We start from the raw sequence: 17,574 nt of genomic DNA on the forward strand, positions 1-17,574 counted from the left end.
AACGAATATGACGTCAAAAGTGATCTCCGGAGTACCTGGTGCCAAGGATACCTACCGTTTACCTCGTCATTAAAATTCATTAAAAAAATAGTCAAAAATCATTATTCGGGGGTTTTCGGGGCCGCTAACGACCAATATGACATCGGAAACATCGGAAGTGATTTTCGGAGTACCTGGTGCCCAGAGTACCTACTGTTTACCTCTCTTGTGGAGTTTTCGGCAAAAAATTTATTACAAAATTAGTCAAAAATAATTACTGGAGGGTTTTTGGGGTCGATAACGACGAATATGACATCGGAAGCGATCTCCGGAATACCTGGTGCCCAGGGTACCTACTTCTTATGGAGTTGTCGGCAAATTCATTAAAAAATTATCCAAAAATCATTACTAGGAGAGTTTTTCGGTCGCTGACGACGAATATGACATCGGAAGTGATCTATGGAGTACCTGGTACCCAGGGTACCTACTGTTTACCTCGTTTTCTGAAGTTTTCGGCAAATTTATTAAAAAATTAGTCAAACATCATTAGTTACGAGATAAACAGTAGGTACCCTGCGCACCAGGTACACCGGAGATCGCTTCCGATGTCATATTCGTCGTTAGCGACCCCAAAAACCACCGAGTAATTATTTTTGAGTAATTTTTGAATAAATTTTTTGCCGAAAACTCCACAAGAAAGCTTAACAGTAGGTACCCTGGGCACCAGGTACTCCGAAAATCACTTCCGATGTCATATTCGTCGTTAGCGCCCCAAAAACCCCCGAGTAATGATTTTTGACTAATTGTTTAATGAATTTTAATGACGAGGTAAACAGTAGGTACCCTTGGCACCAGGTACTCCGGAGATCACTTTTGACGTCATATTCGTTTTCAACGACCCCAAAAACCTCCCGAGAAACAAAATTGAACTCATTTCCGCCGATAATTGACGAGTTCTGAATTCTTTTTATTGTCTGTTTGAGATGCACTAAGAATGCATTTTTTGTATGCAGTTTTTCAATATTATATTATGGCTCCAGTTCACAAAGTTTCCTGGCGCATTCACGAATTGAATGCAAAAAGAATTATTAAGATCTGTCTTGTCCTTTTTTTTCGGAGGTTCAGTGCTTTATTCATTATTGCTTCGACTATACATATTTTTTAGACGGAAGAATACTAGGTAATACTTTCTGAACAGTAGCTTCATAAATGTAAAATGTTTCACTATTTTTATAGTCCATTCTTTCACGGTTTTTGCTCTAAATTTTAAAGAACCGCTTAGATTGACATGAAATTTGGCATAATTATAGCTTACATATCAAAGAAAAAAAGTGATATTGTGCCGATGTGTGCTTTTGCCCTGGGGGTGACTTTCACCCCCTCCTGGGGGTGACTTTCACCCCCTTTTGGGGGTGAAAAAATATATGTCCAAAATAAGTCCGGAAATGGGTAAACTGACTAATTTTAAGTAACTTTTGTTTTATAGAGCTTTTTCGCCAAGTCAACACTTTTCGAGTTATTTGCGAGTGAATATGTTCATTTTTCAACAAAATATCCACATTTTTAGACGGTTTCTCGCAAATAACTCAAAAAGTAAGTATTTTGCCAAAAAAAATGTTCTTAGCAAAAATATAGCTTATAAAAAAGTATAAAAAATGGTGTACGCGTTAGGTCTCTGAATCTCGTAGAACCAGAGCCAATGAAAAATATATTCATATTCACCAAATTTCAAATAGAATATTTCGACGTGAAATATCCAAAAAATTAAGCACTTTTTGGGGAAAACCCATTATAACTTTTTTAAAGTGTTTAAAAAAAGGTTTATTTTTGTTTTTACAAAAAGTTTCTAGAATTAAATTTAAGCAAGTTACGCTCAAAATAAAGATGGCCCCTTTTGTTTTTGCAAAAAAAAAATCGGGAAGACCACCCCTAATTAGCAACTTAAATGAAATTAATCGTTACCGCTTCACAAATTATTTTACTTATGTTGTCTTTATATGATCTGTAAGTTTTATCGATTCAAAGTGCTTATTTTTGAAAAAATTTGGTTTCAAAATAAAATTTTTAAAAATTTAAATTTTGAAAAATATGCTTTTTTTCAAAATAACTTAAAAATTGTTAGAGATACCAAAAATCTCGAAAAACAAAAAAAGTCAGCATTGCTTTTCTGAATATCATGTATTTTTTTGTTTTTCTGTTAGACCAAAATTGATTAAGATTTGGTGTTTCTAAATTTGCATACATTCGTGATCAATGACTCGTTCAACCCCTTTTAACTACAGCCTTTTCAATAATAAGGACTTTGAACCGATGAAACTTACAGATTATATAAACAATATATACACGAGTCAAGAAACTTGTGAAGTCGTAACGATTAAGTTTATTTAAGATACTAATTAGGGGCTGATTTTCTCGATTTTTTTTACCAAAACCAAAAGGGACTAACTTTATTTTGAGCGTAACTTGTTTAATGTTGATGCTAGAAATTTTTTTTATAAAATAAAATGAAGATTTTTTTATACACTTTAAATAAGATATAATGAGTTTTTCCCGAAATGTGCTACATTTTTGGTTATTTCACGTTAAAGTATTCCATTTGGAATTTGACGAATATGAACCTATTTTTCATTAGCTATAACTCTGCTTCTGCTAGGTGTAGAGACGTGATATATACACCATTTTTTTAAATTTTTTACAGGCTATATTTTTGCTAAGAATGTTTTTTCGACAAAATACTTACTATTTGAGTTATTTGCGAAAAACCGTCTAAAAGTGTGGTTATTTTGTTGAAAAAATGAACATATTCACTGCCAAATAAATCGAGAAGTATTGACTTAGTGAAAAAACTTTATAGAACAAAAGATACTTAAAATTCGCCAGTTTATCCATTTCCTGACTTTCTTTGGACGAATATTTTTTCACCCTCAAGAGGGGGTGGAAACCACCCCCAGGGCAAAAGCACATATCGGCACAATATCACTTTTTTTCTTTGACTTGTTTGCTATGTGTATGCCAAATTTCATGTCAATCCAAGCGGTTCTTTAAAATTTAGAGATTTTGCAATATTTTACCGTTAAAGAACAGACTATTAATACAAAGTGTATTAATACATTGTTCACAATCTGAACCTTTGTCTAACGTTTGCTTTTTTTACAGGTGCCGGAGAGTCGGGGAAGAGTACAATAGTTAAACAAATGAAGTGAGTACCTTTTTATTAATTTTTATAAATTCGTATTTTGCTAACTGCTGAAAATTTATTATTACTTTATGAAATCCAAAAATAAAGTCACAATGAACGGAAATAGGCCTGCCACATATCCAGATAACAGGTGGATACGGAGAAGCCTATAGTGGACCACGAGAGACGAATAGAAGCACAGAGAGACCTCAAAAGAAATGCTTAGTCGGCGTATGAGCAATGGGGAGTAAACAGTTGATGAAATTAGCACAGGCCAGAGAAATATGGAAATAATTGTGAGACATCTGCGTCCAGGAATGGATAGATCTTGACATATAGTCAGAGTAATAAGGAGGAGAGGACAAGCACGACAAGCTGATGGAGATACTAAACACTATTGGAATAAACACCTGTGATTTAAGAATGATCGGTAATCTATACTGGAATCAAACATCATCTATCCGGACAGAGGCAGGAGAATCCGACGATATCAAAATCAAACGTGGGGTCCTTCAGAGATGTGTACTATCACCACTGCTGTTTAACATCTACTCTTAGCAAATCTTTCAAGAGGCAGTGGATGATGTTGAAGCCGGAATTAGAATTAACGGTATGTATGTATCAATAACATAAGATACGCAGACGACACGGTGGTATTCGCTGACAGTTCTGAAGCACTCCAGGAGTTAATAAACAGAATGGCAGAAGTCAGCCAGAGATAGGGACTTTCACTAAACACTAAGAAAACAAAATGTATGATTATCTCTAAGAACAAACAGCAATTTGGACGAATCAGTGTGAACGGTCAACAAATAGAAAGAGTAAAAACATACACCTACCTTGGTACGAACGTCAATGAGGATTGGGACCATTCCATAGAAATTAAATGTAGGATAGAGAAACCAAGATCTGTATTTCAAAAAATGGCTATTCAAATGTCATGTCAAAAGCTATTCAAATGTCATGATTTATCAATATCCATAAAAGTCAGGTTACTACGCTGTTATATCTTTCCTATACTGCTGTACGGAGTTGAGTCGTGGACTCTCACAGACGCCGCCTGCAAGAAAATTGAGGCTTTCGAAATGTGGCTTTATCGTCGAATCCTGAAGGTATCTTATACAGACCACGTTACTAATCATGGTGTTGTTCTGAAGCTATTTCCTTGTGGCATTTTTATGATTAACTATTTAGATGGGAAATAAGCAACAATTAAATTGAAAAAATAATTTTATTAACGTTTCGAAGTCCAAATCGGGTTTCGTTGTCAAAATACAAAGATGTACTACTAAATTAAACAAAAATGTTGTTGCTAAGTAAAAAAATTCTTCTAATAATTTATTTAATCTGACTCATTTATATTGGCAATTCAGACATTATTATACATTTTAAATTAGAAGACTTTAAAATGATATCGCCAATATTTATGAGTTGCGTTCCTGGGACGACTTTACTAAACGATAGTTCATTCGATTACATGAAATCAATCAAAACTCAAGAATATCCGTCACAAAAAAATTATAGCATGTGATGTAATAATTAATAATAAATAACACTAATCATGAGGTCTTGCTGAGAATGCAAAAAGAAAAAAAGCTGTTAACCACAATAAAAGCAGCCAAAATCGAATACCTTGGCCACATCATGATAAACAGCGAAAGATATGGACTGCTGCAACTAATCTTACAAGGGAAAGTGGAAAGGAAAATTAGGACCAGGAAGGCGAAGAATTTCCTGGCTGAAGAATCTACGTACGTGGTTCAACACAACAACCACAAATCTTTTTAGAGCAGCAGTGTGCAAAGTACAGATTGCCATGATGGTCGCCAACATCCGAAAAGGATAGACACTACAAGAAGAAGAAGAAGAAGAATAAAGAGGGGGAAAGAAAGAGAGTTTTTGATAAGAGGCGTATTCTCATCGCATTTTAATAATTGAAATTATTTGCTTGCCAAGAGTTTAAAAAATTGTACCAAGGAATTTTGGGAATGCTTAGTTGGAGGGTTTAGTATTGCGTATTTATTTGGATTAAAAAAAGTTTATCGGGATTGTTCTTTCCATTGTTAACTTCTCTCTTAAGGGTCGTTTAAACACAGCGATAAATCAAACAACTTATCAAGGTCAATCGAGTTGTTGCAACTTATCATTGTGTGTAAACGGTGCATCGCACAACTTATCAAAGTTGGAGTTGGGTTGAAGGTGGTATCGCATTGAATCGCAGCGTCTAAACAGCGTTTCAACTTGTCATCACAACTAGTTGCTGTGACTTATCGTTGTGTTTAAACGACGCTTTACAGTAATACTGATTTGAAGAATTCAAAAGTTCCAAGACGTGTTTTGATCCAATAAATGTATATTTATCCCTTTTGCTGCATAGCTGCTATATAAATGTCAGCTTCAGGTTTACGCTTAATTTTTTTTAATATATCCAGTTGGGGCAAAAAACATCCAGTTCCAGAGATTTGGAAGTGTCTGTAGATAGAACTATCCACTCTTCATAATTGGTTTTTAAGGAGAGGGTAATGTTCAAACCTCTCCTGTGCTGTTCTCCTCCAGTGTGTTACATTCGATCACAGTATATAGAGGTTCCCTCTTTATACTGTGCATTTGATCAACCACCTCGTTCGGGGTTTTCATTTCTTTGATATTCCTGTCAACCAGTCAACCTCCATTGTAACATTTTCTTTGTTGCTTTGATTGTATCTTTCTTGGTCGTTTATTCAATTCATTAATCTGTTTTAGTTTCTTCTGATTGTCCAAACGGCGTCCTCCTCTTGCACCGGGTCATATACTATTTTCATTACCTCTTTTTCTCTCGAATGTCTTAAGTTGCTCTTCTTCATATTTGATTGTCAATACCCAGATTTCTCACCCAGATTTCCCATAGATTACTGTGGGTATAATTAATGTTCTTTAAATAGTCATTTTGGTTCTTTTGTCATTATTATAATAATAATTTTGAAGTCATTAATCTTTTATTCGCTACTTAAGAATTCTTTTGATCGATTTCTGTACCCAAATATGTAAAGACTACGGTACCCTTTGATCATCATGTATTTGGTTTTTGTTTCATTTATTTTAAGCCGTTGTTTGGTGCTTCGGAGATCAATTTCCTGAAGACCTCAATATGTCGGTGCTTGCTCCTGCTGATATGTTATGCAATTACATTGGTTTTCCTTATGATTGGCGTTGATAGGCGTCTCCCTGTCTCACTACCATGTTGATATCAAACAGGAGAGTCAGTTCTCTGCAATGTCATGTTTATGAGGTTGATATATTTATTAAATATACCCAAGGTTTGAATATCTTCTAGCAATTTGTTTCTCTTTATAGGATCACAAGCTTGATTAAAGTCTATATATGATAGGGGAGCCCAAGCGGGGATTTTTGCAGTTACTCGAGCGCGTCAGATTAGTATATGGGGAGAAACCTGGTACCCTGCAGATGTACCTCTACCATATATTGGCTCTTAACACAGGGGAGTTCGTTAAGGGGGGCCCGAAAAAAAAAAATCTATCCTTAAAAAAACTCGAAATTGTCAGATTAAGATAAGGTAAGTTAAGTACATGTAAAAGAGTGTATATTTCAAAAATCTGACGATTTGAGCCGGGCGTAAGTAAATGGGTGAGTCCCAAAGTTTCACAAGAAAAAAGCGAATATTTCGCGAAATGAATGACACATCGAAAAACTAAAAAATATGTGCCCAATATTTTTTAAAAATCTCTCGAGTGATAGCAAACACGACTTTCCACGGAGAGGGGTGGGGGGTAAATTTAATATTTTAAATACGAATCCCGCGATATTTCGCGAAATGAACATCATATCGAAAAACTGTAAAATACACTTATTCAATATTTTTGAAAAATCTATCGAATGGCACCAAACACGACCCCCCATGGATGTGGGGTGGGGGGTTACTTTAAAATCTTAAATAGGAGCCCTAATTTTTTATTGCAGATTTGGATTCCTTACGTAAAAATAAGTAACTTTTATTCGAAACATTTTTTCGAATTATGGATAGATGGCGTTATAATCGGAAAAAACGATTGTTGGAAATGGAAAATTAAATTAAAAAATGGCAAGCGCCCACTAAAATGGAAAACTTTACTTAACTTTTTTTGGTTTTAAGACCTACTCTTCACAACCCAATAGGTCCCCAAAGCGCTCGAGTGACTGCACATTTAGCATACTTTGCTCCCCTACCAATACGCATTATATAGATATATGTCGTATTCATAAGCTTGGTCTTGAATCGTTCTTAGTGTGCTATATGAATATATATTGTCTGCGGTGGTTCCATTTGGTTTGAATCAATTTTGATAATAATCATCGACTATATTCTGAATATCTATCATCAGATGCTATGTATTTTCTACGTTATTATACGGAGTAAAGGTCTGGACACTTTCCGAGGCTTCTTTGAGAAAACTCGAGGCATTCGAGATGTGGTCTTACAGGCGCATTTTGAGAATTTCGTGGGTGGATCGTGTGACTAATGTTGAGGTTCTACGTAGAATAGGCAAGGAATGCGAGATTATTAACACAATTAAAGAGCGCAAACTAGAATATCTTGGCCATGTTATGAGGAATGAACAGAGATATGGCTTGTTGCAACTCATTCTTCAAGGCAAGGTATTTGGAAAGAGCGGACCAGGGAGAAGAAGAATATCTTTGCTTCAAATCCTGAGAAAGTGGTTTAATACATCGACAACCGGACTATTCAGAATAGCAGCAAGCAAAGTTAGGATAGCCATGCTGATCGCCAACATCCGGAACGGATAGGCACCTTAAGAAGAAGAAGATATTCTAAATATTCTAATAATGTATTATTACCAGAGAACGGCAGTTCTCGCCAGTGGCGCTCACCAACACCCTCCTACACGCGACACTATATATATATACACGAAATTTTCGATTTTCTAAATCTGACTGATTCGAAAGATGGGCCAAGTCCCATCTTAAAATTCAGGAAAAGACTCACCCATTCATATGTCAACCATCCATTTTGGTCCAAGGGTGTGGATTTTACGGCCCTTTCTATTTAGGGTCTGTTTTTCGTTCTCGTCCCCAAAACTTCAAAAATTTAAGTCCGACCTTTGCGGCTTCTAATAGTACTGATCATAACCTTTCCAACGCATATCTAATTTTGAAAATCGGTTATACCATTCAAAAGTTACCGAGCTCAGAAGTATGACTCAATTTTTATTTAAGAAAGGGAAAATGTTTGTGGATATGTATTATGTATATATGTATGTATGTATGTGTGTTTAAAAGTTAAACATATTTGAATTTTTTTCTGTGTTTGAAGAGGGGGTCAGGGCCGATTCAGAACCGGTGTAGTTTGTGACTTTTGACCACCCATAAGCCAGCTAGAGGACTTGGTAGCTACAAAACGGCATATTTTTTGGGGGTATATATCTTCGGATCAAGAAGAGACAGGAGAACCGCAAATACACCAAATCAATAGTGTTGAGTTAAGCTTTCAAATGGTGTCTAAGCCGTCAGGATCAGACATACACACGACTCAGTATAGCCGAAAAACTGAAAAACTATACTTTGAAAATTTTGGTTTTTCGACAATTACTCAAAATTTCAACCTACGAATTGCGCCAATAATTGAGCGTTTGTAGAAGGACTCTAGACGAATCTAACGGTGTATACGTCATATCCGGGAAAATTCGAATTTTTAAGTTATAGGCTTCATAAGTATGATCAAATCTATTTCCTACGGGAAAAACGGTTTCTCAAGCTCAATAATTCCTGTAATAGCTTCAGTTATCATACTTGACCTTAGATCCATCAGATACTACTGGTGAATACGTTTCAAACTCATGTTTACTGATCAAAATCGGTTAAGCCTTTTAGAAGTTATTAAGCTACAAAAGTATAATCCAATTAACGATTATTCCCGAAATGGTTTATGTAGTTGTAGTGATTACGACGCTAAATTTGATCTGGCAACGGGCAATCCGACTTCATTTACCGGTCATCTCAATTTTTTTCAATCTATTTCGAATAGAAAAAAATCTAGTGTACATTCGATGGACACTAGATCATTTGGGAGATAATGCAACAAAGGTAACCATTTATAAAGCTTAACGAGTAATAGAGGAACATTGCATTCAACTTCATACATTTAATTTATAAATAACTTTGAAAAACTCCTGATACAAGAATAAAAAACCGCTAAACGCCTTGAAAATGAGTGGCGCATACAATATTCCAGCTACAAAAGATCTGATATGAATATTACGTGGCGCGAAAATGTGTTGTCAATAGTAATACCACTAGTGATTCAATTTTCGCGATAAGTCTGTCGATTTACTTCTAAACGAAACTGAGTTGCTTGAAAACAGCACGAGTCCGTAGGACGAGTGGTGTTTTCTTTAAGCAACTCAGTTGAGTTTAGAAATAAAAGACAGACTTATAAGATAAATTAAATCACGAGTGGTATTTTATTAGACCATTTCACAAACAAAGTGATAGGTCAAAAATTCAGTAGAATGAGAGGAAGGAATTTAATAATAATACATTTGATCTAGGTAACCCAAATCTACCCATTTTTTGAATAATTCACAATTAGTCATAATCATGAAATATTTATTATAACTATAAATAATTTGTTATAATTATTTTTTACCTATAACAATAAATAATTTGTTATAATTATTTTTTACCTATAACAATAAATAATTTGTACACGAAAAAAATACATTATTCTCGACTATAATTATTATAAACGGTGCAATTGTAAAAATTTTGAATAGTATGACCGTTATTAGGTGGATACAATGTATTGTTGCTATTATTACTTGATGTACTTGGAGTATTCCTAAAAGTATTCACTATGTTCTGATGAAGTTCGGCACTAAGATGTAAATACGGTTTCATCGAGTTCGAACTTCCATGTCCAGTAATTTTCATAGCTTGTTGTTCACTAACGCCAGATTGTAGTAACTGACTAACTGCAGTGGCACGATTGGAGTGATTCGTTATTTTCACTTTTTTAGTGTCTAATCCTATCTTTTCTGCAGACATTTTTGTCCATTTTGATATTGTATTAATACCAATAGGACAATTCTTGTACCAATTACTATTATTATATTTATTCCACTTGCCATTCACAGTCAGAAAAAGTCTATCATTGGTAATAGTTTCCCTTTTCGATATAAGTTTCCGGTATAATCTCACAGGACACATTTCAGGATTCTTCAAATTTTGAGTAAGCCATTTATTATCTGCACAGTTTTTATCACCACCTTGGCGGGTTTTGGAGAATATCGGGTTATATACAATTCTGTTTGTTAAACAGCCTTTGTTGTTAGTCTCTTCCTTGAAAAAATGTAACATGGAAAAACTTGCTTCGTTACCTCTCCAAGCTAATTCTACGGCAGCTATATGAAAAAACTTCTTTTGGAGTCCCTCTGGCGTGTTTTCGTCCCATTGTAAGCACATATTTTTATATTCATCCGAAGTCATAGCGATAGAACTCATTTTCCTTTTATCGGGTACAGTTTGCAACAATTTTCTCTTACTATCACGAGCCGCTCTCGCTTCCTTGAAGGTTATATCTTTGAAGGGATCAATATGTCTCTGATACTCACAGAAATATTTTTCTTGTACCAATTTTGCAGTAGTGTTCCATATGGTTTTAATAACACTCTCCTTGTAATCACTACCATCAATTTTTTGCATGTTGAAGGCCCAGTCTTTTAGAATGAATGCTAGTCTTTCGTTGTTATTTTCTGCATCTAATTTGTAGTTGCGATCCACACAGAACATCATAAATTGTCTCCATATATAAGATTTAGATTTTCTTGTGTTACTCGGTATATTTTCTTCAATGTTTTGGTTTATAACTTCGTTTGAAGTACCACCGAAACGACTCATTTTGACGTATACAGCTACAATAATTTTTTTGGCAAACGTCAAACTTTGCTTTGCGATCGGCATCCATGGTTACGTCGTTGAAAACACGAAGCTGATAGACCAATCAGAATTGAAAGACAGTTGGTGTTTTCGCGATAACACAAGCTGTCTTTGGTTTGTGATTGGTCAGATTATGTGAAAATTTTAAGATGAGTGAAATAGTCATTTTAATGTTGTTCTGAAGCTTTTAATTTTTTAAACGTTAATAAAATTATTTTTTCATTTTAATTGTGGCTTATTTCCCATATAATAATTAGTCATTTTAATGTAAAACAAAATTCTAGTTTTATTTTAAAAGATTTTTCCATAATATTTGCTAAATTTGAAGAAAACGCGCCACAAAAGAGTTTTAAAATTCAAACTGTATCAAAGTTACTCTTTTGTGGCGTGTTTCTTCAAATTTAGCAAATATTATGGAAAAATCTTTTAAAATAAAACTAGAATTTTGTTTTGCATCAAAATGAAAATACATTTTCGCGCCACGTAATATTCATATCAGATCTTTTGTAGCTGGAATATTGTATGCGGCCACTCATTTTTAAGGCGTTTAGCGGTTTTTTATTCTTGTAGATAATATCAGAAAGAATTTTGTATCTTACATTAAGCAATGTAATTGATCTATAATTATGGCATTCCGTCTTATCATCTTTATTATAATATATTGGCTGTATAAGGTCAAATGCCCTTCGGCATTTGCTCCTGCTTCCATGTTAATGTTATTAGATAATGGATTCTTCCACAAAGTTCAGATTCTCCATTTTTTAATAATATGTACTGCCGAAATTTCAGCCATCCCTGGCGCTTTATTATTTTTTAATTACTCTATTAATTTTTCGCGACTTTCTGCCGCAGTTTTACCCTCACACGATAATGATCTGAGTTTAGTTCACCCCGTGATACATTCTTACATTACTTATGTTAATGTATATGTATGTTGCAAATCTTTTTGAGATTTGCACGTGGTCAATTTGATTAGTTCTGTAAGGTTATTTTAAATAAATTATCATATTTTAATACAGATTTACACTTTTAAAACACTGCGCTGGAATATGAAATAATTTTCATATTCCACTCGATACCACCTAATGGTCTAAGACCATTTCTAAGCTAACGTTTTCGAGAAATCATTTTAAGACGGCTGATTCTTTCATATATTGTTCCCTATGCTTCCTCGAACACCGTACCGGCCATCTGGCTGCTGATACAGGTTGCGTTCATTACTGCGCAGCACACCTGTACAGGTAAACACAAAATCAGGTAAATTGATAAGTCAGTGTGAAAAAGCTTAGTAGGTCCGCTATAGTAATAGATAGCAATAAAAGTTAATAACAAAAATTGTAGTTAACTTTGCGCTTCACATTACAAAATTAGTTAGAATGTTACAGGGTGTTCGATAACATAGTGGCAGACCAAACTTTTGTTTTTTTTAATGGAACACCCCATATTTTATTTTATATTCGAAATCTTCTAAACTTTCCCATCACAAAAATATAAAGGTGTGTTATGTTATACAGGGTATTTACAAAGTTATAACCAATGTTCTATGAAAATCGTATAAGTTCAGCTCCCTGTATAAATAAAAATAAGCACAACAGCAATATGGTTTATTGGTTGGTGCCATATTTTTTTGTTGATTGTCAAAATTTATAAAAATGGTTGATATTGCTAATTTTTTTCACAGTAATTTTAAATAGAACACCCTAATTAATAACTTGCTCTGAAAAATGAAAATATCTCGAAAATTGACAAATTTAGGCATAGGGAATATTATACAAAAATTAAAGCACGGTAATTATATTTTTCGATAGTAATATAAAATACAGGGTGTTCCATTTAAAATTTATGAGAAAAGAATGTACTTGCGTTTTGACTCACCCTGTATTCGATATAAGGAAAATTAGCAGTATCAACAATTCTTAAAAATTTTCGCAATCAACAAAAAATATGGCATCAATAAACCATCGCTGTTGTGCTTTTTTTATTTATACAGGGAGCTGAACTTGTTACGATTTTCATAAAAAATTGGTTATAACTTTGTAAAAGCCCTATACAACATAACAAACCTTTATATTTTTGTGATGGGGAAGTTAAGAGGATTTCGAATATAAAATAAAATATAGGGTATCCCATTTAAAAAAAACATAACTTTGGTCTACTATGTTATCGAACACCCTGTAACAATCTAACTAATTTCGTAATGTGAAGCTGAAAGTTGGCCACAATTTTTATTATTAACTTTTATTGCTATCTATTACTATAGCGGATCTACTGAGCTTTATCACACTCATCAATCACCCTGTATATTGAATTTAAATTATTTTAGGACGAAAAATTTTTTTGTCATTACTTTTTAAACTACAGAAATGTCTGGCAATTACAGTTCATATTTCTAATAATGTTTAAAAAGTAATGACAAAAAAATTTTTCGTCTTACAATAATTTTAAATTCGATATGTTTACATGTACAAGTGTGCTGCGCAGTAATGAACGCAACCTGTATCAGTAGCCAGATGGCCGGTACGGTGTTCGAGGAAGCATAGGGAACAATATATGAAAGAATCAGCCGTCTTAAAATGATTTTTTTTGCGACGTGGCTTTGGTCACATTGGTATTCTATGTTTAACATGTAATGCTACAAAAAATAGTTTCAGAATCAAATATAGCATTAATATGAAACATTGTCTCCATTTCTCACTTAATTAACTAAAAACTAAATATAAAATGAATTTGAATCATTAGATAAATCAAAATGACTCGAAAGTTCTTTTATGACACAAATGGAAGTAGAATTTCGTTTGCAAATTGGTGATGTTGTTTTGGAACGAATTGGAAAATTCAACAAATTAAAGTAAGTAATCGATATTGAACATGGAGCCGAGCAGAGTAAACTAATCAAGAATAACGATTTTCGGAGTAACGGCTGAATTACCTCGAGTATGTACTTTACAACATGGGAGCTGTGCTGCCGAGAGAAAAACTTCTATTTGTTATCCTATGCTATTATGTGATACCTATACCTACGTAGTTTGTTTCCAAACGTTTCGTACGTTAAATTGATAAAATACATATTAGTGACCTACTATATTTTGCAATATTCACGATATTCAATATTAACTTATTAATGTTGTTCTGAAACTATTTTCTTCTGGTATTTTTGCAATTAGCTAGTTTTGATGGGAAATAAGCCACAATTTTACTAAAAAATTGATTTTATTATTTTTATTATTCATATTAATTTACTACTTTTGCTCTGGCTGTCTTCACTGTCTTCACAGAGAGAAATCGACTCAACCACCCACATGCTTCGTGGAATAGTCATATAATGCTTTGAGGTATCTCCCTAAATTTCATCCATCGCCAGGATTTAGTATACAACATGCCAATGTAAGACTTTTATTAGTCGACATTTTAAGGGTTTTAACCCATGTACAATACATTTTAAGGGTTTTAACAATAATTGTTACATGTACTTGCGCTGGCCAATTTTTTGTGTGACACGGTGACAGGAAAATACAGCGTGTTTTATATGCTCGTTCATGGGTATTCTTTCATTTTTCCGACTGTATTTTTGGTGGCTTAGCATGTAGAGCTTGCAAAGAACACTGATGATGCTCTCTTTAGAGCGAAAACTTTCTGTTTTTTAATGTAGCCCTTTATTGGGGTTTTCAAATAAATATACCTTTTACACAGAAGATTTTTTTCTTCAATTTTTGTAATTAATGGTATACAGCCAGCCACAGGAAATTTTTTCCTTATGGATTTTTTGGGAACTTTATACACAAATTATACTGAATTTTTATTAAAATTCAGTGTTTGGACACGTTACAATACAAAATTATGTAGTAATGAGGGATCATAAGATACTTTTTTAGTATGTCAGTACGTCAGTACTCTACAATACTAAACACTCAACAAAAAAGGTACGTAATATCAATAAAAATGTTAATTCAGACAACAAACGCAATACTTAAAATTTGTCCAATTCTTGGTTTTATTGGAACAACAAAGCGATGTTCATCAATTCATTATTTTCGTTAGTTGAGCCAATGTATTACGTTTATTGAATGGATGAACATTCATTATGTATACCATAATATCACTTTATTGATATTACGAACTCTGTTCATTGAGTCAACGAACACTATTCATTGAAACAACAACGTAGTTAATTGACCGACGAAGACTATTCGTTGTGTCCATAACAGTGTTATTTCTCCTAACGTATTTCGTTTATTTCTACAATTATTTCCGTTTATTCTTACAATTAATTCCGTTCATTCCCACAATAAATACGGTTATTCTTACAAGCAATTCTATTCATTCTTACAATTTACAATCAGTTTCGTTCATTCATACTTTGAACGTATTTTATATTAATAATTACTGAATGACTTAGCCCAATGTATGATATTGATTAATAATAATTTTTTAAATCCCCCTTTTTTGTCCTAAACCTAATGGATTTCACTTATACAGTGCGCTGGAATAAGTGTTACACTCCCCCCCCCCCCTTATTAACTTATTTATTTTTAGCACATAAGCAAAACGCTCGGATAGGTCGATTTTTAAAATAATCAAAGTATATTATAACATCAATGTTTCGAACTTTACACGATCCCCCTTCAGGTGACAGGCATAACTTTGATTTTTTTAAATGGGAAAGTACATCATGTGACAGCTCATTTAAAAGCGTTTGAAATAGTGATTCCAAAAATGTATATCACTTTAATCCTTTTTGAGAGCGCAGGTGCAAAATTTCGATCGAATTCTTTTTAAACGCATTCATTTTTTTGGAATCCTGAGAAAACTAATTAGTATTTTTGAAAAATTTAAACGTAGCATAAAAGATTAACGCAGAGAAGATAAAAGACCGAGGGCTGAAAGTCCCTTAGAATAAACAAAAAGTTTCTTTTGAATGGTATATTTGAAATTAAAAATCATACTAAATTTTCTCTTTTTCACCCCTGTCACTTATTAAAATAATCATTATAGAAGTTCTCAGGGACTTCTCGGGGGAGAGAGACCCTCGATAATACTGTAATATTTTATTCTGCGTTTAAATTTTCAAAAAAATTAATTAGTTTTCTCTGGATTCGAAAAAAATTTAAAAAGAATTCGACTGAAATTTCACGATAATAGGCACACGAAAACTTCCTTCTACTACGGACTACACTTGGAAACTAAATGAAATTATTATTCGGCACTTCGGCAGAGGTAACAGCATTGTTTAACAAAGAATTCTTTTTTAAACAATGGTAACACAGAGGAGCTAGGGGTATCACGATAAGGAAAAGCGGGTCTAGGACGTTTCATCGCCGCCAGTTCATCGCCGGCCGTTTCGATGCCGCCGGTTCATCGCCAGTCAGTTAATCGCTGATATATTTCCGAATTTTCGACCAATTTTCGACAGTTACATTTATTATTTATTTTTAGTATTAATTAGGAATTCTAGGAAATGCGAGATATGACCATTCCCGTTGCCATACTTAATCTTTTAATAGACTTTTAAACTTTTATAATATAAAATATAATTTAACACTACAAATTTAATACTGTTTAGTATCAAATTTAGGGGAAGTAGAAATAGAACAGTAAATTAATATAATAATATTTTTTATCTATTTATTTGTCATAAGTTTTGAACTGAATTTAACGTCGTGTCGTGTCATCTCCCATAATACAAGACCAACTGACTAACTGGCGATGAAACGGCCGGCGATGAACCGGCGGCATCGAAATGGCGGCGATGAAACGTCCCATTCCGGGAAAAGCCGTTACATTTCAAATGGTCAAGCAAAACATTTATTGTCTCAACAACTACGTTTATTGTCACCATAAACGCATTGATTGTGGTAATTAAACGCAGTAGTAGATTGATTAATGCATTCGTTGTCACAACAATCAGTTTACATCTATACAATAATCATATATTACTCTATATTAACAACATTTGTACATTGTTTTAATGAAATCTGTACGTTGTCACGATAAACCAAGGTAATTGCTTGTCATCTACGAAATCAAGAAAGTGAGTTGCTGCCAGAATTAACATTATTTATTAAATATACGAAACTAAGTTATTGGCTGAATAAATTGAGTGTTATTGATTAATGTACTCTAGTTATTTTCACAATTATTATTCAATCATTGTGACTATAACCAAATACATTCGTCAATGTCTAAAAGTTCGTTGAAACAAAAAATTAAATTGTTGTTACAACGAAATACTATTCAATAATCACTGTTAATCAATATTACGAACTAAATTTTTTTGAGTGAAAATTTGATAGGTCTAAATCTCCCGGAAAAACGTTTGTCGGATTACCGGGGTGTCCACTGTATGCTTATGTACCACGAGTAGTAGTTAAATTTGTGTCATGAATGAATGGAAGATGTAGAATAAGCCAATAACCCAATTGGCTGTAGTACGGCTGGTAGTAAAACACAGTTTCAGAAAAAAATCCGTTAGACATTTCTGTTGTCTTAAA

The 17,574-nt window shown here is 33.6% G+C and overlaps 1 protein-coding gene across 3 annotated transcripts in view; it reads left to right on the plus strand.

Annotated features, from left to right (window-relative positions):
* Positions 1-17,574, plus strand: part of LOC114326943 (guanine nucleotide-binding protein G(o) subunit alpha) — a 395,605-nt gene that overhangs the window by 284,424 nt on the left and 93,607 nt on the right. For 2 of the 3 annotated variants that reach the window (XM_028275419.2, XM_028275417.2), the window contains one exon: positions 3,136-3,178. The exons of the other annotated variant lie outside the window; for it this stretch is intronic. In XM_028275419.2, the coding sequence (XP_028131220.1) occupies positions 3,136-3,178 (43 nt within the window). The remainder of the gene's footprint in view (positions 1-3,135; positions 3,179-17,574) is intronic. 3 annotated transcript variants of the gene reach the window in all.

This window comes from Diabrotica virgifera, chromosome 1 (assembly GCF_917563875.1).
Source record: "Diabrotica virgifera virgifera chromosome 1, PGI_DIABVI_V3a".
Lineage (NCBI taxonomy): Eukaryota > Metazoa > Arthropoda > Insecta > Coleoptera > Chrysomelidae > Diabrotica > Diabrotica virgifera.